Here is a 27,517-nt window from a genome sequence, read left to right as displayed (position 1 = left end):
TTTTGACTGTTCTATGATATGAAAGTAAAAGCAGACACTTCATCTGAGTTATCAGAGAATGGGTCTCATTTTGTCACCTCCCAAGGCACTGAGTCAGAAAGTCTGACCTCTGAGTGCTGGCAGCTGGCCTTACACATAGTAACACCACGCTGCTCGTTGCAACCCCAGTCTCACTTCCTCATAAAGGTTGCAAAAATAAATATATTTTTCCTCATTGAATCAATTTTTAGTTGAAGAATTTTAACCGTTTGAGGTTCATTACTTCACACTTGAGAAACCTACAAACCACAGGAAATGAAAACTTGACTAAATGCAGATGACACAAAGAGCCAACCCCTAAAGTGTGCTGGGCCCTGCTCAGCACTGGGCGACCTTTAGCAAAAAGAGAACGTTCTAACGAAACTCCTTCACTGTCATAAAATGGCTTCAACTTACAGGATTCTCCCTTCTTTTGATCAAAATATTGCAATCTTGTAGTCTTTTTTAAAAGATTTTATTTATTTATTTTTAGAGAGAGGGGAAAGGAGAGACAAACAGAGGGAGAGAAACATCAATAATGTGCAGTTGCCTCTTACATGCTCCCTACTGGGGACCTGGCCTGAAACCCAGGCATGTGCCCTGACTGGGAATCAAACTGGTGACCTTCTGGTTTGCCGGCTGGCATTCAACCCACTGAGCCATACCAGCCAGGGCCAATCTTGGAGTCTTGACAGCACAACTTGAGTGCAACCCAAAAGATAATAAGGGTTCTGCAAAATCTTCTTGAACTTTCAACACATTTAAGGCTTTTTCAGCATTCAAAAATACTTGGCCTGCTCCTAAAGCAATGCAAGGGCAAGAAAAATGACAAGATCAAACCAACACTTTAAAATTATGTTTTACTTAAAAAAAAAAAGACACCAGAAAGGATGCAATTCATTTTTTAAAAGAATTTTCTCCAGAAAGCATAACTGGCCCATTCATTGGTTTTCCTGCCCTCAAGGGAATAAATGAACAAATTAAGATACAATGTGACACCTGTGAAAGTTTGCTCATCCCCATCTCTCCCTGGAAAATTGGTACAACATTTCTATTCATTTGGCTACAAGTAAGACTAGTTCAGGCAAGATCTGTAGTTTCTTTATGTCATCTATAAACCTGAGTCTCTGTACTAAGAAAGAATGTTCGATTTTAATCTTATTCAATGTGATGGTTTCATAAGCTGTTTTATGTATGTATGCTTGTTCCAAGGGCCTTTCAGTGGAATAGAAAGAAACTCAATGAAGACTCACCATAAAACTTCTCTAAAATATAAAACCAGAGCAACCATAGAAGAGTCTGGAAAAGGAACACATTCCATGGAAAGGCAAAGAAGAAAGAGATGCTGACTACCCATGGAAAGAAAGACCAGAGAGAAGATGGGGACAGGAGCCAGGAGGACCACAAAGTCTTACCACTTTGATACAGCAGCAACTGAAAAATCAGGCATAAAACCACATGAGAACACATAAACTAGTTTCTTCCTCTGTCCTCAGCTGCTTCTAATAACTGGATTACCCTCAGAGGGTTATGGTATCAGGCTCCAAATCGTGCCTTCTCACTTATATACTGTTCTCTCTGTTTGGAATTATATCCTCTCCCTTGTAACTATTAGTAAAGTGTCTTTGCTTTTTCTCTACTATACAAACAACACCATGGTCACATCAAAGGAACTCGGAAGCATGGACATCTTTCTTCTATGATATCTCCACTTGCGTCACCATTTTTCATGGATCCATTACCTCATTCTTCCTTTACTTCATGTGTATCCTATAGGGAACCTTTCTGCACATGGGAAATGGAGCCCAGCCCCCACTTGGAAAAGCCAGTGGGGAGCAAGGTCCGGCACACAGGACCCACGCCCACGGATAGGTTTTCCCATGGGGAATCAGGCCTGTGTTGTACCTAGGCTGCTATGAGACTTGCTTTTGCTAAAACTCCCCGGCCCTGAATTGAGGCAGCAAGTGTTTACTGCATATCTTTGAAGTAACTTCCTAAAATCTGAGCTAAACCTCCCAAGTATGGAGTGTAACCAGTTCAACCACTTTTCCCTTTACATTTGCAAATATCCTTCTTCTTTGAAGTAATTAGCTACACCCTCTCCTTTGTTTTCTGTAAAAGGTAATCACCTAAAGTGAACCTGTGCATAGTAAATGAAGACCATCCTCGTGTAATATACCCAGAAAAGCAATAAAAGCCTGTGTTGGGGGGAGTGGTCACAGCCTTCTCTCTCACTTAGAGAGCAGCCATGCCATCCCTTTTCTCCACAGGACTTCTGTAGTCCATGTGAATTTGTCCATTGCTGCCATAACATATGGACCCCACAGGCCGGGATCTGCATCAATAGCCCAGGTTCAGTTTTTAACCATTTCTTTATTTTTACATTGAGTGTTACACCGGGTGCACTGCATCTTTAAAATACCACCTTTTGATAAAGAATACAACGTCACTTGCGAACAGATACAGGTTCTCAGAAACACACAGTCTGATGGAAACTTCATTGACTGTCCCCATGATTCAGGGCCTTCCTGGGTTCAGGTCAAGAAAGTGGCTAACCATGCATTGTGATTGTAGCCAGACACGCCCCCACTCCACCTGCTTTACTTGTTTGCCGATGTTTCAAATCTCTTTAGCAGCTACCAAATTTTTCCATTCCATAGGCAGATTTACAACTTAAAATGCCAATAGGCTGAAGAAGAGGCAACACAGTGGTGTTAATTAACATGTTCTGATTTCATGTCCTTCTGATGGAGAGAAACTGGGGACCAGAAGTAATGAGGAGGGAATTCCACTGAGGAGGGGCAGGGCACTAAGAGGGCAGGCTGGAGGCAAAGGTACACTTCATCCATCTGCTGAAGTTGCCCAACACTTGTCTTACAGAGATGGAGCACCAGCTGATGGCAACCACATAGCATCATATTAAAAAGGACTTATTATAAATGGGCCACACTATCCACTCAGTTAATACGTCCATGAAGTCAAGAACTATTACCATCTGATTCTGAGTAGGCATTAGGCGTCTGTCAATTGCAGGCGGGCCACTTATTAAAAAAATAATAAACCCCTCAAATATACACAGACACTGAATTATTGGAGAGAAAAAAAGACAGGTAATGAGGGTGGCAAAGTTTAAATGCACTTCTAATCAACCTGTCATTATCCCCTGGGAGGGTCCTGCAGGGGTAAATTACAGACCTCAGGATAAAGTGACAGATGCCTTAGGATTAAGTCACCAACAAAAACATGTGAAACTCCAAATAGGTATCACTTTGTATAACTATTAGTAACAGTATTTGGTCTTCACTTTGTAAATACCCTGGCTAATGGGTCTCCCTTCACAAACGGACTTCATATCTATCCTTCAAAAGTCACCTCATGCACAATTTCTTGGATAACTTCCTGGACCCCCCAGATGCAATTTCTCCCACTTCTTTAGCACTCCCATCCCCCACCCCCCACTCCTATCTCTCTTTTAACCTGTACTATACCCTACCTTTCTATGTCCATGTTTTATTGGCCATATTTCACTACAAGCTCTGTGAAGGCAAGACTTTCACAACAACCTGCCTTACCTGTAACTTACATTTTACTTGTTTAAAGGCTACAATTTCTCTCTAATTTACATTTTCTTTTTGTATGTGTAATGGCTGCATTTCTCATTTTCCCATAAGCCCCACAAAGCAGGGAGTCATGTCTGTTCTACTTACCACTCTAAATATCGCACAGCTCCCAGCACAATACGTAGTGTATAGCAGACATGCAGTAAACATTTTTGAGTCAATGTATTGTATGTTCATACTTTTCAAATAACCTAGCAGACACAAGTTACACCAAACAGGATTTCAAATAATGGCTAAGTACCGTAGATTTGAATTGGATGGACTAAGACTGCAGACACAGTACAGTAAAGCCACATTATACAAACACACATTTGGAGTAAATCCTGAGTAAAGAAGAAAGGCTCTACAGCAAGCCCCAAAGTCAGTGGACACAAGTCTTTTTTCAGAAACAGTGAGAAACATTGCATTTTCTGCTTGAAATTCTAGTTAGAGAATAGGGTTATTTGGTATTTTTCTTTTTAAAAAAAAACAGGGAAATGATCCATTTATTTATAATCCAAAATCTAAAAACCATATAATCTGGTCACAAAGAAACTAGGATTATAGATTTCTAACTACACCGTGGTCCTCCTGTTCTGTGGGATGATGTTCCACGGAGATCTCTGACTCTAAGTGTAGTAGCTGAGGGAAATCTGTATCACTACACTAGATTTCTAGTAAATTGTGCCGAGGCTCTACTGACCTAGGAACTAGCAGGCTGTGTGGAAATGGAATCTCTGATTTCTCACCCTGAGATGCCACAGTAGAAGTCACTGGGATCAACTGGTCTCAGAAAAGCCTTGATGAGTAGTGGTGCCTACAAAACACATGGAGTAATCAAGGCTTTGGGTGTGAACAAATGTCCTCTTTATATAGTGGACACTATGCCAAGAATGCAAATAATATCGCTTGTAACAGCAGCTGAGAAACAAAGTCCCTTGGCTGGCCCATTTGCATTGAGCCAGCACTGGCCATCACTCCAGCCTTCTTCTCTAGCTGGGGAACTAAAGATCAATACGAAATGTGCAAAAGGGGCACTCAGGACAGTTTTCAGGGCTATAACAGCAAACTCCAACTCTGCTCTCCAATACCTGCCTTCAAACTCCAAAATTCAGTCCAAGAACACTTTTGCAAATGTAACCCCTGGGGACTTCTTAGATCCCATTTCCCCAGTGCACCTGATTTGCTCCTTCCTCAGTGCTTCCAGCAACACTTTAATTGGGTCAATTTTTAAAGTTATTTCTCATGTGCTAATTTCATCTGTCTCTTAGACGTGGTTTCCTAGAGGTCAAGAATAATGTCTTATTCTGTTTTATACCCCAGAAATCCAAAACAGGCATGGAGTTGGCTCACATCAAGCCCACCCCACCTGCATCTCCATTACAGGGGGAAAAAAAATGCCTTTCACATAGTAAACACGAGGGCCTCAGTAAGAATTCAGTGACTGATTACTATGTGCTAGGCACTGTCCAGCACGCTAGGGATACCATTAAACAAGTAGGTGAGACCTGACTGGTGTGGCTCAGTTGGTTGGGTGTCATCCTGCAGAGCAAAAGGTTGCCAGTTCAATTCCCAGTCAGGGCAGATAGGTTTCAGGTTCAGCCCCCGAATGGGGCACATGTAAGAAGCAACCAATGAATGTTCCTCTCTCACATAGATGTTTCTCTCCCTCTCTGTCTCCCTCCCTTCCACTCTCTCTAAAAAAATAAATAAATAAGATCTTTTATTTTAAAAAGTAGGTAAGCCCTTACTCTCTAGGGGACATTAAGTAGATAAGCCAGATCACATAAATATTATTTTGGATCCTAACAGGTATTATGAAAAAAATATAAATGGGTAATTGATGAAGAGTGATTTGGAGGAATGATAAGGCAGCCCGGGGTACCGAACCTTTCAGCGGAGACCTGATTGATGAGAGGGAGCCAGCCATGCAAGGATCTGCAAGGGGAGAACGTCCCAGAAAGAGACACTAAACTGAAGCAATTTTTGTTATTGTTGGGGTAGACACTGGGAGGCATGTAGAGGGAGATGACTGAGCTGGTTAATTGCTGATTCTTTCTCCTCCATCTATATCAGAGCAAGGTACCACCTTTCCCCCTCACTCCGCATGCTCTTTTCTTTACCATTTCCATTTTCTTAATTCTGCTCCCTGATTTCCATTTAATTACAAGAACATGAGACTCTGCCAGCAGCGAACACATCTGGAGCCTTCTCCTAACCTCTAATCATGTAAAACACCAAACAAAAAGCCATTGGTAAATAGAAGTTGGCAGTATTAAGATTTAGCTTTCATTCCTATTAGGTCCATTCAACTGTTTATTTTTATCACCATTATATCTCATCATCAGTACTGATGATAGTCAGAAACTAAATTATGAGCTTGCTCATCATTTGTTTCTTTCCATATTATTGCATAGGAAGTCCTATTATGTGGTAAATATCTTTAGCAAAGCTGCACATTGCACTCACTATATACAAACATAAAAAAAACCCCTAGCAAATGCAACTAAAAAACATTTTCCAAGATAAGCATAAACATTTTAGTGAATAACTATGCTACTTATTTTAGTATTACTGATTTGAAGTTTCTTCATCATTATTACCATGTACTTCACTGCAAGTATTCAGTCACCAAAAACGGTAATCAATAAAAGAAAGAAGAAGGAGAGAAGAAGCTATTTTCTACATCATGACCAGATTGTCCAGATGCCGTGCCTGGAATACATCACAATTGACATTTCTAGTCATGTTTCCAATCATGTGGAACATCCAGATTTTCTGTTGCAATCTGAGAGCTGGGAGCCCTGCAGTCCGCAAAAGCAGCCCAGGGAAGGGTGTGTCACACGGCATGTGCTCTACCTGATGTCGTCTTCTCTTCCAACTGGCATCTAGGTTCTTGTTGGGATTCCTCATTTTCCTGAGTTCCAGCCCCACAAACCAAAAACACAAACAAACAAAAAACAAAAATAAGGAAAAAGTCAAAATAATGCATTCATTACAGCAACACTTTTTCCAAATCTAATTAATATGAGATCAAGATCTGAAAACATTATACCAAGCCCTTTTAAAAACTGCGACTTTGGAGAAGCAACAAATGCAACTATAGATGTTATAGATAGGTAGGGGGGCTCTGCATCGCAAACTACAGGGTGCCACCCACTTGGTTCTGCCTGTGAATGCTGCCCCTGAGCAGTACAGTGGAGGGCTCTCTGACCAGTCCGTCTGGGGGCCGCAATTACTTAGACATAGTAGTGATGGGTCTCTCCATAAGACAGCAGCAGTTCTGCCAGTGTGGTACAACACAAGAGAATCATGTTTCAGTTTTTATCATTCAAAGACCCGATTTTATGTACTTTTGAAGATGCTATCACTGTTCACAATTATTTTTTTGAATGTTCATGGCAGCTTTATTAGTAATTGCCAAAAACTCAAAACAACCCCAACGTCCTTCAGTGGGTGAATGGTTAAGCAACCTGTGGCACATCCACACCATGAAATGCTGCTGCGCAATAAAAAGGAACAAACTATTGACATATACAACAACTTGGATGGATTTCAAGGGAATTATGCTAAGTGAAAAAAGTTAATCTCAAAAGGATACATACTATATGGTTCCATTTATAAAATGGTCTTGAAATGACAACATTAGAGAACAAATTAGTGGTTGCTAGAGGTTGAGGTTTGGGGGCAAGGAAGGCCGGTGGCCGTGGCTATAAAAGGGAAGCACGAGGGATCTGCGTGATGGAACTGGTCTGCATTTTGCGGTGGTCATCACAGGAATCCACACATGTAATAAAATCGCATAGATCTGAATACACATGAATACACAAAGAGAAAAAAGTTCAAGCAGTTGAGCACAAGTATTTTAATTCTCTAAGACAGAATTTTCTTTAAAGAGCTATCTATAGTTGAAAGCTCATTTCTATGAGCTGTTACATCTATCACCCTTTTAAGAGACATAAAGTTATGAAAAGATACCACCAGAAGCTACTGAAACTTTTTAGCTGAGGGTTAAGATAAAGCTAAGGATGTTTTCATGAGGAAATCCAAAGAGGGCAGTTCTCTCTTCTTACTTGAGTAAAACAAGTTCCACATGGTCACACAACCCTTGGGAAAGGAACTAGAGGGGAAGCCCAAGCCGGTGAGCAAGTGGCAGAAGGCAAAAAAACATGGTTCGGCCAGACCACATGAGGAAACCCAGTACAGGTGCTGGCTCCAGCATTATCTCTAAGTAACTCTTATTTTGCATCATAGGTGACTCTAATAACAATCCTATTGTTGCAAAACCAGTCCAAATTTTATCAAGTTAAAAAGAAGTCCCTCACTGACTTGTTGGGTGTAGGGGGTAGGTAACCCATGTCCTCCCACACCAAGAGAAATTAGTTCTGGCAAGAAAGTCCCAACGGGCCTTGATGGTGCTGTCGGTGGGCCAGGCACCTCCCAGTGAAGTTCTGCTGGCTAGAATAGCAGGGCGGGGTGTGGAGAGTAGGCCTTATTACTCAGTCAACTTCTTGCCCTTGAAAGAGCAATGAAGGTAAAATAAGGCCTGCCAAGTGGCTAGCCCAGTGAGGCAGAACATTGAAAAGATGCTGAAGTATTGACGCAGATCCTGGCCCGCAGGATCCGGTGTGGTGGCGGCAATAGACAAATGCACACGGACTACAGAAATCCTGTGGAGGAAAAGGACGGCATGGCCACTCTCTAAGTGAGAGGGAGGGCGAGAGGGCCAGAGAGAGCCCAAGAGAGAGAGCCGACCCCTACCTGGACAGGCTTTTATTGCTTTTCTGGGCACATTACATCGAGGATAGTCCTCATTTACTATGCACAGGTTCACCACAGGTGATTACCTTTTACAGACAACCAAGGACAGAATACTGCTAATTACTTCAAAGAGAAGGATGTTACAGATCAAGGGGGAAAGTGGTTGAACTGGTTACATTACATACTTGGGTGGTTTAGCACAGACTTTAGGAAGTTAAAGATACTCAGTAAACATTTACTGCCTCAATCCAGGGTGAGGGAGTTTTAGCAAAAGCAAGTCTCATAGCAGCCTAGGTACATGCAGGCCTGATTCCCCATGGGAGAACCTGTCCTTGGGCGTGGGTCCTGCCCATGAACCTCGCTCCCCACTAGGTTTTCCGAGTGGGGGCTGGGCCACATTTCCCACACGTGGAACAGTTCCCCATAAAGTATAGGACCCGGATGTTGACCCATTGGTATCACTCATCGTCTTCTCTGGCTTTTTCACATGGGTAAAATCACTAACGGTAGACTCTGAAAGGTCTCTGTGTCATGCCTCTGCCTCTAAATGTTTGAGCTTCTCAACTGTTGCGATCACTTCATAATTTTTTGCCTCCTCTCCATGCTTCATGCCTAGGGTCACGAGTTGGTCGGGTATCCGTCCTGTTCCCTTGCTCTCAAAGCACACTTCCTCGTTATAATCTTCAGCGGTACAGGCAAATTTCCCCTTGGTTGCATCCTCCTTGTAGTATAGAATCTGGTGGCAGAATCTGTGATCTTGAGGTGGGTGTACAGGTCACCAGCAGGTCCTTGAGGATCTCCTCATGGAAGCACTTGCGGGAGTTAATGGGCATATGGAAGGAGATGGCAAGAACCTAGCTGGGGCAAGCAGAAGTGAAAGGAGCAGCGCTAACCAGCAAGGACCGTGCTGGGGTTGTGGGCCAGACAAGACAGACCTGGTGCCACACAATCAATCATTTTTATCTCTGGGAAGGTGGGTAAGCATATTCTCCAAGTCCTGGTATGATATTCTTCAAGGACAATTGGCACTGCTGTAGCACTAATATACAAGCAGACCCAGCTAGGAGGGAGGGAGATAAATCAAGAGGAATGTCTGCATGGTACTTTTCTAGTTTTGTCTGCAAGATGGCTTCATGCCAATTCCTTCATTTTTTTTTTCTTTCATTGAGTAAATATTTGTTGAGTGCCTGTTATGGGGCTATTTCTATGGGACCTTAATCTTTAGGCAGAATCCCTTCCAGCATCTTCTGAATTATACTGCAGACAATAGCCTTCTCAGCTTCCTTCCTAGGCAGCACACTTTCTGGGCACACTTGGTTCCACCAAAGAGGTTAGTCTGATCAAAGGTATTGTGGACCATTATAAACCATATGGGTACAGTTCCATGAATGATACCTGAAGCTACTCCACAACTAGAGTGGAGCAATGGAACTCGAACACTGATGTTATCCCGCAGAGGAGCACTCCCCAGTTCACTCTAAGTTTGCAGTTCCTGGGCCATATCTCATTGCTGGTGACGAGAATCCATCGTCTCTCAAAGCTGGTTAGTAAGATTTGAAAAAAAAATGTTCTTTTCAGTTTGCAAAGATTAGTTTCCTTAAATCACCATCAGTATCTACTCATAAGGGAATTGATTTCACCTGTTTGGGAATAAATATTTTTCCTAGAGATCAAAAATCACCTTCAAATGTTCATCATCAGGAACCAGTTCCAAAAGTTTGTCCTGCTTTTAAAATCCATGAAATAGCACTCTCGTGGGCAATTTGGGCAAATAAGCCTTCAGTGCAATTATCTCTAATTTATATGCTATAAGAAGTTTTAATAAAAAGTGCTTTCAAGATTACATTTGTGAAAAGGATGTGAATTAATACTATACCAAAAGAATCATACATGATTTTTAAAAGGCCCCATCACACAGCAACTAAATGGAGCAAATAATTTCTTGTTTCATAAGGCCCAACAAGACAGTATACAATAAAAACATGAGGACCTATTTTATACAACCACAGAGAAAGTCTCTTGAGCTGCCAAAACAACCCAGATAAAGTTGTTTCATAGTTGAAAGGATTCTCCTTCGAGCCAGTAAGGCTGTTTACTTTTTCATTGCTCTGAATTCCAGAATGGTGAAATAACTCAGCCCTTTAGCTTTCCTCCAAACATATTTATTACTTCACTTTAAATTGCCCCTCCTCCAATTTTCTCATAAACTAGTAAAAATTGCAAAGCCCTGGAATGATCTACAGATGGAAGGATATTTGGAATACTTCTGCCTGGAGAGTTCTCAGAATAGAATAAATAAGCATCTGTCTTCGATAGTATACACTATGTTGTAGTTAGTGAAAAAAAGCTGAGCTCCTTAAATTCTTGTGTTTGTTCTCTTCAGTGCAAGTCTGTGATTTGCTGAATTTGTTCTTACTGGCTTTTTCCCAGCAAAGCTAGAATTAAACGACAATAGTCCAACTGTAGCATCCATCTGTTGATTTTGCTGCCTGGCATTCACGCACTCTGTCTAGTAAGTGTCCTCATTTCCTCTTTAAAGTCACTCTTTCCCACTCTTAATGAATTGTGATTTCTATAAAACCAACCCCATGCTCTGCACGGCCCATCCTCATCCACCGCAGATGTGCCTGAGGGCTAGGCCCAGCAGTTGGGTGCATTTCCCTGTGATTGGGACAGGATGCTCATGTGACCCAGAGCTATGTTTATCAATCCACTGTAATTTTCCCTGACATTTAGAGTAGTCACGTGACACAGGGCTGTGCCCATTAGTCCACTTCCTTTCCCTGCGATTGGTTCACAGTGGTTATGTGACCCAGTCAGGGCTAGTGAGAGATACTGCCTGGACTTCTGGGAATATGACTTCTATTCTTACCCACTGATCCCGAAACCTGACACAACTGTGAACGTTGGAGCTGCTGCTGTCCCTTGAAGCTGAGACAAAAGTCCACACAAAGCAAGGCAGAGCCAAAGAGGCTGATGATACAAATTCCCCATGATATAATTTGAGCCCCCAAACCAGCCATGCCTGAAAGAAGTTAACCCTGGACTTTTCAGCCTGTCGGAAATGATATTCCTTTTAATTTTCTTAATGTACATTGATTTTTTTAAATCAAAACCATTTTTATCAGGTTTTCTGTCACTTCTGATGGAGAGGATTCCAGCTGGTACTTTAGCTCTGTGAAGCCTGGAGTAGAATTTGTTGATTATTGATTTCTGGACCTCACACACCATCATGTACCTCACAACCTAATTAAACGGAAGGTGACAGGAATGATGCACTGAGGAGATGCTGTTAAAGTTTGGCAGACAATTAGACTTTTCATCCATTTCTGAGGACTAATCCCAAGGTGTTTTATTGAGAGGCCACATGATTTGTATATTTGAAGGATGGTCAGTGAGGTGTGGCCCTAAGAAGAGACAGAGAAGAGGTTCGGGAAAAAACAAAGTTCATTACACTCACAGGTCCTAGAGGAGGAAGCGTGACACCCCTGGCAGGGCCACAAAGGAAAGACACCAGGGTGGTCAGGGCCAGAAGACAGGAGCAAGGGGGACATTTAGGTCACGGATGTCATTGGGGTTTCACAGGGTAAGGCATGGCAGGGAAAGCCCGTCAGGTAATTGTAGATACAGGGGAGCCCAAAAAGATGGGAGGCGTCACTCCTGCCTTAACCACTTCAGCACCTCCCTCTGGCCACCTCTGAGTTCCTCGAGGATATATTCTCCATGAGCAAAAGCTGCAATTCACTAAACTACTCAAGACTGGGGAAACTGGGGCCTTGACCAGAGGTTTGCTTCATTAACTGCCTGTGTGGTGCCACAGAGCGCTAAGTGCTATTCTTCATCTCTGCTTGTGGGAAACCTAAGTAACTACAGCAAAAGAGGAGAGGCATCAATCTCATTCTTGTAAAGCTGTAGTTCTTAAACCTGGGTGTGTATCCAAATCACGTGTAGGACATGGCAGAAATACAGAGGACCCTGCCCTTTCTGATTTTGACAGGCCTGGGCCTCTGGATTCCTTATTCGCTCTTCCAGCGGTGCTGATACACACCCAACTTTGAGAATCACTGTTGTCGAGGATGGAAATTGGGTCTCGTATTCAAACACTATCATCCAGGCCTCTCCTTTCTCAATATCTCCATTTGTCTGTTTCAGTGAGTTTATCACTTCTCAGTTTGCTCCTTCATAGCATGGTCAAGGCCACCAAAAGTTCTGAAACCACATCCTCTCAGCTCATTGAGACATCAGAGAAGTGTCTCTGAACCCCAGTACATGGAGAGCGCCTTTCAAAGGGGTACGGAGCATCTCAGTCCCTGCATTCAGAATCCAGAGTTCTAGGGGAAGATTATGATTGGTCCATCTTGAGTCACATACTTACCCCTAATCACAGTCACATCTTGGTGAGGGAGTGGGGACTATAATTTTCCAAACCTGTATCACTGCCCATCCCAATGTTACAGAATAGACCCTGGGGGTGGGTGTACAATATAGTATTACCAAAAGGACCCCCCCTTTTTCTCCGGGGGTCCCTCCCCAGTAGGTTCACCTTGCCCACCACCAGAGGAAAGACATCTCTCAATGCCAGAGATTGGTGAACAGGAAAGGAATTATTTATTTAAAAGCTATACTGACTTAGACTTAGAGTAATGACTTAATGTCTTTGTTAAAATACTAAAGTCCTTTAGAATACCCACAGACGCACACAGTCCTTCCTTCTCCCCTTTGCCCAGTCTGGGGTACCGTATCTCAGGAAAAGAAGCAGAAGTATGTGATTCAGGATCCTGGCACCATCGGCTGTGTCGCCGCAGCGATCTCCAATTAATCCAGAGCCATGTGGCACCTTCTCATGGCCCACCAGCAGGAGTCCTTTCACCCCTTTTCTTCCTGGCAAAGTCTCTCCTGCTTCCTAAGCTATGTGGCAAAAAGGAGCACTCCAAAGCCTTGTGGTCCTCTCGCCCAAGCCACGGGGTTCCCACTCTGCCAATGCCACGTGGTCCACCCTTTGGCATGGCTGCCATGCCTGGGTTTAAATCCCAGTGCCCATCTTCCTCTGCAGCCCCATTTCTGACTCCCCTACAATCAGGTATACCTGCCAGTCTTTCTGTATTCTTCCAGCTTTACTGGGCTGCCATAGTAAGTCTGGGCAGGTGTGGCCCCATGGCATGGAGCCAATCTTCTCCAAGCTCTCACACAGGCACTGTAACCAGGGGGGAGTTGCCACCCAGTTACATCTTGGGTGGAAGTCACTTCCATCCCCCTGGCTCAAAGCATGGCCACAGCTATTTAACATATCTACGAAACCAGTTAAAGGTTATAGATATGTTAAATCACCATGCCAGAGGTTAGCTGCACAGCTGTTGCTGTACAAAACAGCTCTGAATGGCCCTGCTCCATGTGACCCATCCTCCAGCTCAGGCTTGTGGGGGTGAGGACATCCTATATATATTTTTCTAATATTTCCTGGATACCTTGAGTTCTGGACCCCATTACAAATCCCTATTTGGGGCCCCCCTCTTGGCTGAACCCTGTTATACCAAGAGCCACTGGACAGAGAGTGTTGCAGTGGGAAATCTCACCAGAATCTCAAAGAATAGGGAAGGTCCAGATCCCTGAATCTGAAGGGAGGGAACCTGAACCTACAGGCAGGAAGTCTACATCCCAAAGCACGGCAGGAAGAGGCAGGAAGGGATGCTGGCTACAGTACTGTCCAAAATATATACTCCCAGGTAGGCTGAATTCTTCAAAACTACAAGAATAGAAATGTCTACTGACTATTTAGTGCCTAGCATGTGGCAGGAGCTTCATCTGTGTTACATGTAACATGGGATGATATTCAAAATATTTAACAGTATGGATGTGACGGGCCACCTGGTACTCAGAATCGGAAGAGCCCTGGAGGCCCCTGGGGTACAGGTCTTAACACGTTAGTTCAGGGATCTGAAGAGGGGGTAATGTGGGGCATGGAGCCACTCAAGGGCTTGGGGAGCAGTTATTTACCAATCAGTACAAAGGTGTTTTAATATTTTAACAGCCAATGTGTTCTTACTGATACATACCTGCTGAATATTTTCAGTCCTGAGTATTAGCTGAACAACCACACTTCTAAAGGATGGGTACCTCTTGGAAATACACTGTAATATGCTACAGGAATGGAAAGCCTCCCTTTGGAGCATCAATTTTACCCAAAGATATGGGAGGAAAAACCTGATTTGTATATTTAAACAAATTTGAGTTCGTTGTGGAAGGGTATGTAGAACAGGTATAAATGTTAAGGATGAGCATGGAATGTCGAGGAAGTCCGGACATGGGGTTCCTGATACAGGGTATTCCTGTGGAAAAGATTGAAAAGCATTGTCACAGCCACTCAACATTGACATTTGGGATCCCGTTTTACAGAAGGAGCCCTGCAGGGGTGAAGACTTCATCTAAGTGTGTGTGCTTTTAAGTGGGGCAAGTTTCACACCACCTGCCTGGGTCAGGGCAAGCCCGTATTTGCTTCTCACGGGTGTTATTTATAGAACATTTAACCTTAAGTGGAAGGACAGTTAGTTATTAAATAGCTATGTTTAGTGAAAGGACTAACCAAAGAGAACTGTGGGTAAGGAAGAACATAGATCACACAGTTTTGCAGAGGAATGAGTGATTGTTCCTCAGAGCTAGGGAAGGCCATTATAAAGACAGACCATTGTGTGTTTTGAGGTTTAGAGAGCCCCAGGCCAAGAAAACCACAGAACAAACAACACTTATCACGTGGAAATTTCAGAACCGAGAACGTAGGAAAGTTTGACACAATCTTTAGGGCTGTAATTCAGCATGCTGGCCCTAAGTTTAGAGTTACATAATGATCGCAAAAATATTCAAATTAAAATAAACTCCCAAACTACTGGGGAATGGAAGGGCGAGACTGGTGCCCATCCTGATTGCTATGGTCTGAGTGTTTGTGTCTCTCCAAAATTCATATGTTGAAATCCTAATCTCCAAGGTGATGGTGTTAGAAGGTATAGCTGTTGGGGTGATTAGGTCAGAAAGGTGGAGCCCTCATGAAAAGGATGAGCACCCTTATAAAGAGTCCCCAGAGAGCTCCCTCTCCCCTTCCTCCATGTGAGGACACAGGAAGGAGATGGCTGCCATCTACGAACTGGGAAGCAGACTCTCACAAGACGTCAAATCTTCCAGCACCTTGCTCTTGGACTTCTTACCTGTTAGACAGGGAGAAATAAATCACTGTTGTTTAGGCCACCCAGTCTATGGTAGTTTGTTATAGCAACCTGAACAGGCTGAGATACTGGTTTACTGCAGATTATTACACTCATATGCCCCTTGTAAAGATTTGTGTCACAGATCTTGAATGACTGAGTGATGAGAGAGAATCACGGCTCTTCGGCTACTTATAGTTTATACTCCATAGGCACTCTATAAACACTTGCTGAATGAATGTTTGTTTTAAAGAAAAAGTTCCCCCCAAATCTTTTTTCTTTCTTTTGCATCAAAGTGAAGCTCCAGAAAACTATGCATGCATATCCCATGGCTTCAAGCTCTGCAGGGCACATGGCGAAATGTCTCTGGAAGCCAGTGCAGGTTTCAGAGACAATGTGCCGAAGGGTTTCATACATCCATTGAGAACCAGGAATAAGAGTTTTTGCTGGAAATTTGGGTACCAGCTTTATTTCTGTCTCTATGTTGGTTCACAAAATTAGTAATACCTCATATCTGCCTAACACCTCTCAATTTATAAAGTGCTGCCCAATACCTAGTTTTATTTGATTCCTTCAATAACTCGCCATGGTGGGCAGAGCAGGTATCTCCCTGTCTTAAAAAAAAAAAAAAAAAGCAGTTTTCCTCTACTCAGACTTATAAAACCGGATGTGTGGGGTTCTATCCCAGATAGAACAATTCTCCAATGTTAGCCAGGTGTCCACAACTCAATCAATTCTGACACTAACCATAGTTAGCAATGACCCCATAGGCTAAGGGCTCAGTTCCATAAGAATGCCCCTACTTTAGATGCCAATCACAAGTAGTAGGTCCCCAGGTTATCCATAATTTCTGTCCAACTTAGTTACAAATTAGAAGTCCCCTTAGCCACCTCCTGAAATTTGATATTTTGCTAGAGTATCACCTAGGACCCAGGAAAACAGTTCAGTTTCTTTGACAATTTATTACAAGGGATATTTTTAAGGATATACATGAACAGCCAGATAAAAATGTGCATAGGGAGAGGTCTGGAAGGGTCCCAAATATAAGAGCTTCTGACGCCTTGGAGGTGGGGTGGGTAGACGTGTTCACCAACTCTGAAGCTTTATAAACCCCATACTTTTAGGGTTATTATGGAGGCTTCCTAATGTGGGCACAATCAATTATTATCTCCATTTCCAGCCCCTCTTCCTTTTCGGATGAATTGGGCAGCAGGGCAGTGGCGGGGGCAGGGGGTGGAAATTTCGAAGCTTCTAGCCATGGCTTGGTATTTCTAATCATGGTTTGGGTGCTCCAATCCAGAAGCCCATACAGAGTTGCCTCATTAGAACAAAACATTCCTACCAACCAGGAAATTCCAAGGGATTTAGAATCCCTGTGTCAGATGCTGCTGTAACTTATAAAATTACAGGGTTTAGAGCTCTGTGTCAAGAACTGGGTGAAGGACCTAATATTAGAACCATGATTCTCCTAGCACCCGTATTTACAAGGGTTTTAGGAGTCCTGTATCAGGAACTGGGGGCAGATATAATATAATATAATATAATATAATATAATATAATATATTCTTTTTACTTTACACCCTCACTTTCCACATGAGGAATTCAAGGAATTATAGTCACACAACAATCAAGAAAGGCAAGGCCGGACCCTCAGCTCACTAGCCATTGAAGGAACACTTCAATTTGTTCCCATCCATTTTTCAGAGTCCAGGTAGAGGGACCAGAAAGTAGGGAGTCTTCTTCCAGGAATCAAAAAGTAGGGAAGGATAAGAGGTGCTGTCAGAGACCCAAACAGCACCAGTGTGGACACTTTCTTAGAGCTTTTGGAAGAATTCTGGAGGTGGCTTCTGAGGGCTGGTTTCCGTGTGCTGATCAGTCTCACTTTCAGAACTTATTCTAAGCCGTGACTGTGACATTTGTGGAAGCTGGAATTATGTCTATGAGCAGAAGTTACACCCCTAGACAGTAATGCCCAACAACTCTTTTGGTTTCCTGTAGAACTTTCCAGAATAAATGAAAATTGGAGGGTGGATTTTTTATTTTATTTTTTTGGTATACCTAAATTTTCCTAGTCCTAGCCCAAGCTAAGCTATAGTAAAGGAAGTTTTAGACTCAAGTTCCAAAACTCAACCTCTTTTCTGAAGCTTGAATTTACATAAAGTACTATTTATTAATTGCCCAAACAACGTAAACTATTGTCTGGATCCATCCTGGAAAAAAATGCTGAACTGGAGTTGCTCAGTGCTGTCCTGCCCTCTCCCAGATTCCACCAACACGCAGGGTCCTGACCAAGCATACTTCTTAGAGGGACAGTTAAAACATCATTTTAAAATGTAATTGTGCGGGCTCTTAATCACGGCTGTTCAGGAATTTCCCTCACAGAAGCTTTATGCTCAAAGATCCTGGTAAGCCTTCCAGAGAGGACTCAGGGTTTCCCTGGGTCAATAGATAGCCTTCATATTTCAGGCTGTGTTACAAATAAAGCAATTAAAAATAATGTCCTTTCACTAATCCTTGTTAACGACACTTTAGAAGGGCAATGATTTCTCATGAACATGAGTCAGAAGAACCATCTTCCATCCCATATAATTATGGGAACCTGACCAAGTTCATAATGCTTGGGCTTTATGTTCTCTTTAACAAGATGGAGGGAGCAGCAGCCCTGTGAAATGTCATGGCCATGTGTCCAGATCGAACAAGGGAGGGAGCAGAAAAAGCACCCGAGCTCTTTTAAATAACAGACAACATTCTTGTTATTTGCGAAAAGATCCTTATAAAGGTCAGTATTTATCTTTTCACTTCGATAGAACCCATTCAATACAAAATCAACACAATGAATAGAACCCTGTCACCTTGCACACAGTGGCCACTTAGCCAGTCTTTACAGTCTGTAGGCTGACCGCACCACGCAGGCAGTTAGGTGCGTGTGCTGGGGGCTGGGACAGTGTGGGAGGGGAGGAGGGTTTTAGTGAAAGGTGCTTCCAAGAGTGATCTTCTGCCATTTTCATTCCCATTCTGCCTATAAATGCTTCTCTGCCCAGTTATCACTTCAGGATGGAGCCTGACAGAACCACTCACTCCTAGATTATAAGGGTCAGGGTAACTTATACACACACACACACACACACACACACACGCCTATACAAACACACACACAAAGGCACAGATACACACACATGCAAACACACACAGAGCACCAAAAGTAACCTGACAACAAGGAAGAAGTCTGGTAAAGAGATTTTTCAGTTGCTCAGCCTCCCCACGCCTCCTGTCAATGCCTCTGCCCCTTCTTATCCGGAAGCGTGCTGTTGGTTTCAGCATCTCTTTTTGTCACAGTTTCCAGAAGGAGAAGGGTAGTTACTGAAAATTCGAGTGTTAACTTAAGTGACGCCTGAAGTTCCTGTCCAAGGAACTGATGAACGGAGGTGCCTTTTCCCAGACACTGCTCCACGGTCTGAGCACGCGGCACCCACCTTCCTGCTGGCCCACCGCTTCCCACAGTGACTGTTGACACACTCCAGGTGTTCAGGCTCCCTAGGACGTGCTCACCTCTTTCTGAGGGCCTTCTCTTGCCTCCCCCTCTAAGGAAGAAGAGAGATTCTTACTGGGGACGGGGTTGTTTCTGGGCTTTAATCTAGCAAACCAACACAAATGGCAAGCCTGCTTTCTTTTCATGAGAAACTTAATAATTCAGCAAACATTGACTGAGCGCTTACTGTGTGCCAACCTGTTGCTAGGCTATGTGTGGGAGAAATGAGGAGGACCAAAACACAGTCCTAGCCCTCCAGGCGCACCTAGAGGAGGGGACCAATCATTAGAAAGTGAGGAGTGCAAGGAGGGAGTTAAGAGAAGGGCACTCAGGCATCTGCAGGTGCTGACAGTTAAGGAGAAGGAAGACTTCTCAAAGGAGATAACACCCTGTTCCAGGAAAGCAGGGTTGGTGGGTATTCGAGGTAGGGAACAGATTCAAGAAACACAACTTCTGATAATGTTTTTCCATTTTCATTTCCTCTTTAAAATGTTCCTTGCATCTCAGAGATAGCTGTGTCCCAATACCTTCCACGTACCCCATCCTTCTTCCCAGCCTGCCCATTAATAAATATATCATGGGTTCTCTTGCTTCTGGCTTCCTACTGGGCTCAGTCCATGGCAATAATGAGCAGGAGATCTGAGGGAGGGAGGAGGGTGAGGTCAAGGCCCTAATTCCACTCTCCTATCAAGGCAGCCTTCTTAGGAAATGCTCTTTTTTCCAGATTCCTGTTGTGGCTTCCTCCCGCCCTCATCCCTTTGGGCCTCTGAGTGGTAACAGCTCTTTTACTGTTAAGAGGATCCCTTGTAATTCTTCTCCATCCCACCCACACTTTTGTAAACAGTGGCTTTATTAAGCTCTCCTTGAATTATTCCAATGTGAGGGCCATCTGTTTCCTGTTGGGACCTTGACTGACAGAACAAATAGCAAATATAGCATAAAGAACAGGATGCAAAAATGATATAAATATATATATGTGTGTGTGTGTGTGTGTGTGTATACACATATAGGCCAGTGATGGTAGTGACGATGTTGGATTGATTCATTCATTTATTGCATAGACATTTATGAAGGTCAACTATGTGAAAAGCCCAGAGGGCAAGGGAACTACACTTTCTGGATTTTATGAGATGGTATCAGTTACAACATTATTTGTGTTGGTCAGACTAAATATTTTAATTTGGTGTTCATATGATTTCAATAGTTACGGGCAAAGGGAAAATGAGTACTCTCAGTTTATACTCTCGTTTAGCTTAGCCCTCCAAAGTCCAAGTCTTTACCAGAAAAAAGCAAGGGGAGAAAGTCCTAGTCATGACCAAGTCAGAGCTCTGCATTCTGCAGGTTATGCTCTGGGCACAGCTCCCTTGCTTGCCCACTGAGCACTGAGTCGGCTACTTTGGGGCGAAAGGCATCGACAGTGACAACGAAGGCTCGTGATGAGCCGAGCAGAGCTTCACATACAACACTGAATTTATTCTTCACAAAAATTTCTATAAAACATGCATGGTTTTCCTCATTTTGCAGAAAACTGAGGCTTAAAATGTTAGGCAGTTAGTAGTAGTCGTTAGCGTCTGCTAAACCAGACCTATATTCAAGGTCCATTGCTCTTAACTACTCTGCCGCAGTGTCTCTTCCAGGAATAGACAGTTCACAGCCAAGACCTGAGGGTGTTTGGTGAATGAGACAATTACAGGTTTGGAGGCAAAGGGCTATCCTGCAATTTTGGCTTACTCTCTGTTATTATATCCACACAGTGAGAAACTGGCTGAGGAACCAACTTCATAGAAGTCTTTTGATTCCATGTGGTAGAATTAGCCCTCAGCTACCAATTTTCTCAGATTAGATTAGGAAGATTAGAAAGAAGCTTGAGGAAGAAGGGAAGGGGCAAACCAAACAAGGTGTACCCCAGGGGCACACCAAAGATTTGTTTCTGTGGAGGCTCTGACTCCCTTTGAACAATCAAATAATTATTGCTTTGGGGAGGTAGTGGAGATTAAAGTGTTAATGGGAGTGGTGGTAAAGGACACATTTGAAATTTAAGGCTGTTCTACTTGTGATTAGTCACATTGGGGCAGGGGTGGGCAGCTTCAACACACACGCTTTCGGGGACAAGGGCAGCCAACCTAACTACACAGGTGGATTTTATACGAGGCAAGCAATGCTAACGCTTGTAAATTTAAAGTACCCCATAGATTTTGAAGAATTTAAGTTTAAGATCTGTTGATGCCCTTATAAAAAATGTATCCTGCTTTTCCCCCACACCTAAAATACCCATATATCATGGTTTATGCCTGATGCCCCAAATGATCATTAATCACATCCCCTTTCACTCTCAAAAGTGTCAATTTAGATGATAAATTTTCACCCTACCTTTGATGTATGTAACTGAACAACAAAAGGTGAGACAAAGGGCCCCTGAGATTCAAATACCCCAAGCCTGGTTTCAGAATGAACGTTGCCTTCTTGTATGGGCCTAAGTGATGAAATTAACCTCTCTGATTCTTTATGTGCCAAGTGAGAATAAAATATGTGGTCCTTAACTTTTATGAGCAATACAAATATAAGTAGTTCATAGAGTTATAGACCTTAGATATAGACACAACCTGGAGAGATCATTTAGCACATGAGGCTATGCAGAAACATACGGATGTTGTAATCAGCCTTCCCAACGGCCCTCTGTTGTTTTGGAGAAATCCAGTGACACAACCCAGCCATGGCAAACTACATGACAGAGAGCTGATGGCCTTTTATCAAGTGCAATTCTAACTGCCAATCAGCCTGTGTCTGTTTGCCTGTGTTTACCACAACAAAATATCCAGTGGTCCCCTTGTGCTGTTAACAAACCTTAGAAAGGTGTCCAACCTGGATTCAGCTCCTGGTTCTCCATGTGGATCGTACTTGCCAACTCATTGGTAGACTTCAGAGAGAAGGGTGGGATCAAAGGACCACGCCAGAGACCCATTGGCTGTGACCAGAGGCAGTGTCTGGTCCCAGTGATTTGTTTCTTCCGTGTCTCTAAAGACTGTCACACTCTGTTCCTCTCTGTCCTGTTTACTCTTAGTTTGAATCAAGTGTGTCCCCAACCCCCACTATTCAACCAGGACTAACAATTTTATTCGGCTGATGGCTGATAAACTGGTGGTGCAGGGAGGAGAAAAAGTCACCAAAGTGCATGATATTCAGCCCAAAGCCTGGAATGGTAGCCAGTGCTATTCTTGGGCCTGTAGCTGAGGTTATGGTTGGAAAGGATATAAAACCTCAGTTCCTTAGAGAAGGAGCTAGAAAAGGCTGACTCGGTTCCTCTGCTCCTTCATCTGCTTGTAGCTAACTTTCCTTTCCTCCTCTCTACCCCACCCCACCCCACACCCCCAACTGTGCCTTCTCTAAACCCAACTGGGGTCCAGAAATGGCAGTGGGCCATTCCTTCAGACTTGGCATGCCCTGGAATCTAGAATCATTTCCAGGGCAAGTACCACAGGCTTTTGAAATAACACAGGGTTTCGTGCTTATGGAATTGAAAAGTTGGCCACAACTGTCCAGGAATTAATCATATGCCAAATTGAAATTTGGGTGCCAATAACTTATAAAGTGCTGTGTTTCAGAATTTGGTTTTTTTCACTCTTACAATAGTCGTACAGGAAATGGGAAGGGGCAAATAAAAATAGTCACTTTCCAATGCCTTCAATTCTAGGGAAAGTGTAAGGGTGACCCCGAAAGTTACTTTATCCCTTTGAAAAAATGGGTTGCCCGTGGGCTTTAGTGAAAGAATATTGTCTCCCTTTGTATATAGTTTGTGACACCCATCTCTCCTAGACTACTTCTATAATTTTGCTCCTTTATTATTATGGGGCCACTTGCCACATATTGGCCCAGCTCCAGTTCAATTTCTAGTCTTGAAATACAAATACCAAGATTAAAAATAATATCCACGGTAATTTAAAAACCCATAAAAACAAATCTTTCATGCAGCAGTACTCCTTGGCCAAGTTGAATCATGGTGGATTTGCTTGGAGAGAGGCAGAAATCTACTGTGGGCAGTTTCCTCTGTCTTTTTAACTTAGTGATCAAAGGCCCAACTGAAAGAGTTATTTGTGTAAAAGCAGAAAGAAGTCACACTAAGTGAGGGTAGAGCTACTTCAAAACCTAGGGGGTTACTAGAATACTTGTGTCTTGGAAATTTATTGAAAGTATTTGCAAACTTCGAAATTTAATTCACAAAACATTTACCATTTACACCTATATGTGCATTTTACTTTATAATTTTAAAAGATATTTCACATATATCATCTCATATGAGCTATGCAGGAGCCCTTTGAGGAAAATACTACCACACTTGCTTTACACTTGGCTCCAAAAGGTTATGCGATTTGACCAAGACCATATGGCTAATACTCAGCTCCAGATCTGTCTGATTTCCAGCGTGGGGTTCATGTCGCCATATCCCTGCTGACTTGTCTGTGCTTCCTGTATACAAAGGAGTGTGCCAGGTTTCAGGGAACTACAGATGAGAAAACATTGCCCTGCTGTCTTTGAGGCTAAGACAGAAACACAAATAACTTGTAACACAAAGTAGATGTGACCACCATCAAACTCGCAGGAGCACATGCTGTGGAGATTCTGGGAAGGATAGAACCATGTTTCATTGGGGGACTAGGAAAACCTCGATAAAAATAAGTTTACATTGAAGCATGGAAACTGGGCATACTGTGAGCAGGCAGAGCTGGGGGACAGGGATACATTATGAACTACGAGGACCCTGTGAAGAAAGGAAGGGAGAGCATGATGAGGACAGTAAGACACAGGTTCTGGCTGAAGAGACAGCATTTGCAGGGGAGGAGAAATAGGTTAAACACACGGTACAGTGTTTGAGGCCATGGCAAGGCATTTTACTCAATTTGCCCGGCTGTGGGAAGCCTGCAGTGGAGCATAAAGATTGCCCATTGGGAAGATTTCCATTGGTCTGGAAACAGTGTGTAGACTGGATTGGCATGTGTGCAGCTTTTGAGTAGGAAGGACAATGAAGAGTCCTTAAAAAAAAAAAAGCTGTAATGACAATTGTGATTCAGGGAGAGTAGCTGACAAAATGAGGTCAAGCAAAATCCAGAAGAAAATCAAGAGTTGAGAAATTATCCCCCGGTGAAAAGACTATTCTTTGAAGGCGAGCCATTTCTTTGGGCAACTAATGAAGCTGGAGGGAAGCCCTGTCACATTAAAAGGCCATTAAACCTAGCATCCTCTAGGGCGCCTTGAGGGGCTGAGAGAGCACCTGGCTCCACCACTGCTAACTTTCAGAGCTCAAGAAAAATGGAGTGGATGGCTTACGTCCATATGGAAGCCTTGGAGGCATTGCAGTGTTTGCAGGGAATTTAATGTAGGGAGAGTAATTAGTGCCGACATCAGACATCAGACGAGACCCAGTAAAAAGATAAATGTCCTGATTCTAAAACAACAATAAAAATGAGGACGGGGGGTGCGGGGGTGGAAGCTAAAAAACCCAGCCTGGGCCTATCTCTGTATCCCGAGCTGGATCCAAGAGGCATAATCTGCTGTAGTTCCCAAGGCATCCCTTCTTCTGCCACAAACAATGACACTCTCCTTCCCAGATGTGGAAACAGACCGACGTCTACCATCCACTGGCAGCTCTGACAGATGCTATTTGAAATCTCACCCGCTCTGGATGAACTACAGGCCCAGCTGGTCTCTTGGATGCCATTAGCAAGAGGGGGAAAAAATGCCACTGAGGGTGAGCAGAAATACAGCTGTGTTCACTAATGACCTTTTGGGTTACAGGTAAGCACCAATGCAGTGACTGACACGTGGGATGCGCCCAGGCGCACACACATACCCACATACATTCACACACTCACACACACGCACGCATGCACATTCACCCACACCCAACTTCACCCCTGACGTGGCCCCTCACAGCTCTGAACTGGCAAGCACTTCAAAGTGAAACCCAGTCATGTTTTTCTTTAAAAATTCCTCTCTACTGCCGACTTCTTATGGAGATAAGTATTGCATTCAACTGATTTTAAGTCATGTCTATGAAAGCATTGTTTAATATTCTAATTTAACCTCCTGTTCCCTGACATTCTAGCTGAATTATTTTTTTTGCAGTTCTTCTTTCTTTCTTTCTTTTTTAAATTTTTATTGTTATTCAATTATAGTTGTAGGCCTTTTCTCCCCATCCCTCCACCCCACCCCAGCCGAACCCCCCTCCTTCCCCAAACTTCACCCTCCCCCTTGATTTTGTCCATGTGTCCTTTATAGTAGTTCCTGTAATCCCCTCTCCTCACTGTCTCCTCCCCACTCCCCCCTGACTATTGTTAGATTGTTCTTAACTTCAATGTCTCTGGTTATATTTTGTTTGCTTTTTTCATTTGTTAATTAGGTTCCAGTTAAAGGTGAGATCATATGGTATTTGTCCCTCACCACCTGACTTATTTCACTTAGCATAATGCTCTCCAGTTCCATCCATGCTGTTGCTGAGGGTATAAGCTCTTTCTTTCTCTCTTCTAGCAGAATTATTAATTGTTAAACATTAGTGCTAGGCAAGCCCTCTGTCTATCTTTCCATCCTTCCTTCCTTTCCTCCTTCCTTCCTTCCTTCCCTCTTTTCTTCTTTCTTTTTGCCATTTTACATAGTCACAACAGCTCCAATTCTATTTTCCTGTCTCTCACAGAATTGTGGAACGTGGGAACAAAAAAAATGCCAAGGTCATCCAGTCCCTCAGCTGGAGTTCAGCATCAGGAAGGAGACCAGACAGAAGGCATGGCTCGCCCCAGGCAAGTAGGTTGGTTTTTTGTTTGGTTTGGTTTGGTTTTCCCTAACAAAAAGGGTAAGAGAAGAGGAAACTGTGTGATGGCATAGTGGTGACCTTCTGCAATGCTGGCCCATTGCAAATTTGTCCCTCTGGTGTCTTTTTTTCCTTCTTAAAAATTTATTTTTTAATTAAATTTACTGGGGTAAATTAATTAATGACATTATATAATTTTCAGGTGTACACGATTATAATTCAATATCTGTGTACTTTATTGCATGCTCCCCATCCAAAGTCTAGTTACCTTCCACCTTTCTCCTCCCCTCCCCCCACCCTCTTTTCCCTCTGGTAACTACCATTCTTTTGTTTTTATCTATGAGTTTGTTTTAAAAAGTAACAAACTACTAAACCAACAAAAGCTCTGGTGGCCTTTTGAGGCCAGCAATGCAGCAGTTTCTTGCTAATGGAGGGCTGAGGAGATGGAAGGTATAGTTAAGCACACACTGAAATGTACTTTTAAGCAAACAAAATAGAATAAAACGATTGTCACAATATTAGCTATGTTTTAAAACAAACTTTTAGAGACTCAGGGTTCAGGCAGCTGGCAATAGCAGGCTTCCCCTACACCCCCAAAATATTGCAGAAATATTTTTCTACTTTTTTTTCAAAATGAAAAATAGGGAATACTCTGATAACTAAATGCAGGAATTATGACAGTTTGTTCCACAAACAAGTGAATTTAACAAAATATTCTTAACAAAGAGAAACACATGGTTTATTCATGTACATACACAGTATTATATGCATAGGTTAAATATGTATGTGTATATCTAAAGGCTGTTTTCTGCTTAGCAATTTTCCTTGGCCAGATGTGATTAACTCTGTGTTGAAATTTTGCTCCTTTTCATAAAGACTTTATTTTAATAATCAAACTTATTATCTTTCTAAAAATTCAGTGGAAGGACATGCATTTGATGCTTCACAGCTGGAAGACCAGCTCTCCCATAGCAGATTAAAGTTTGGATCTTTTTTAGTTTGAACAAAACACATTTTTTAAAATGTTTTTAAAAATGACATTTTGACTGATTTCTGATTCTTCTTTGTGTTATAATGATATGCAGTGACCAACTCTGCTTTTAGTAATTAGTAAGGAAATGCTCCCACTTTTCATGCCTACGTCAGGGTTTCACATCTAGTTTGATCTTAAAGTCATCTTTTTTCAGAAATGCTGCCTCAATTTTTTTTAAGGTTGTCATTCATGGTCAACTGGTCATCACAGACAGCAATGTCTCGTTTGTTTCCAGGTTCAGTAGCAACAGAGATGGTGGAGCAGGGAATCAGGCATGACAATTTAAAGAAAAATTATTTTTGAATGTCAGAGAGGAAAAGAGAGAGAAAGATGCTAAAATGTTTGGACAGAAAACTAAATTCTCTTTCCAGCAGGTACTAAGTAAACCCTGTACATTCTGTGTAACCTGCCTCTAGAGAGAAGCAACAATTACGATGCCATTTTTAGATGGGTAGGAGTCACTCTTCTGTGCTTGGAGACAGCACATCCACGTGGCTACTATGTGTGGGTCTCAAAGACTGTTAGATGATTGAATGAGGTCCACCCCGCTGAATCAGGACTTAAGGGTTTGAAGGCTTGAAAGGA

General features: G+C 42.8%; 1 protein-coding gene and 1 pseudogene across 1 annotated transcript in view; both read right to left on the bottom strand.

Annotated features, from left to right (window-relative positions):
- The window catches only part of FAM107B (family with sequence similarity 107 member B), a 197,368-nt gene that overhangs the window by 114,285 nt on the left and 55,566 nt on the right, over positions 1-27,517 (bottom strand). The window contains exon 2 of the mRNA XM_024580044.3: positions 6,477-6,534. Within this exon, the coding sequence (XP_024435812.2) occupies positions 6,477-6,534 (58 nt within the window). The remainder of the gene's footprint in view (positions 1-6,476; positions 6,535-27,517) is intronic.
- The window catches only part of LOC112320257 (transmembrane emp24 domain-containing protein 10-like), a 38,158-nt pseudogene continuing 17,925 nt past the window's right edge, over positions 7,285-27,517 (bottom strand).

This window comes from Desmodus rotundus, chromosome 4 (assembly GCF_022682495.2).
Source record: "Desmodus rotundus isolate HL8 chromosome 4, HLdesRot8A.1, whole genome shotgun sequence".
In the NCBI taxonomy this organism is placed as follows: Eukaryota; Metazoa; Chordata; class Mammalia; order Chiroptera; family Phyllostomidae; genus Desmodus; species Desmodus rotundus.
This window is presented reverse-complemented; position numbering and strand designations above follow the sequence as displayed.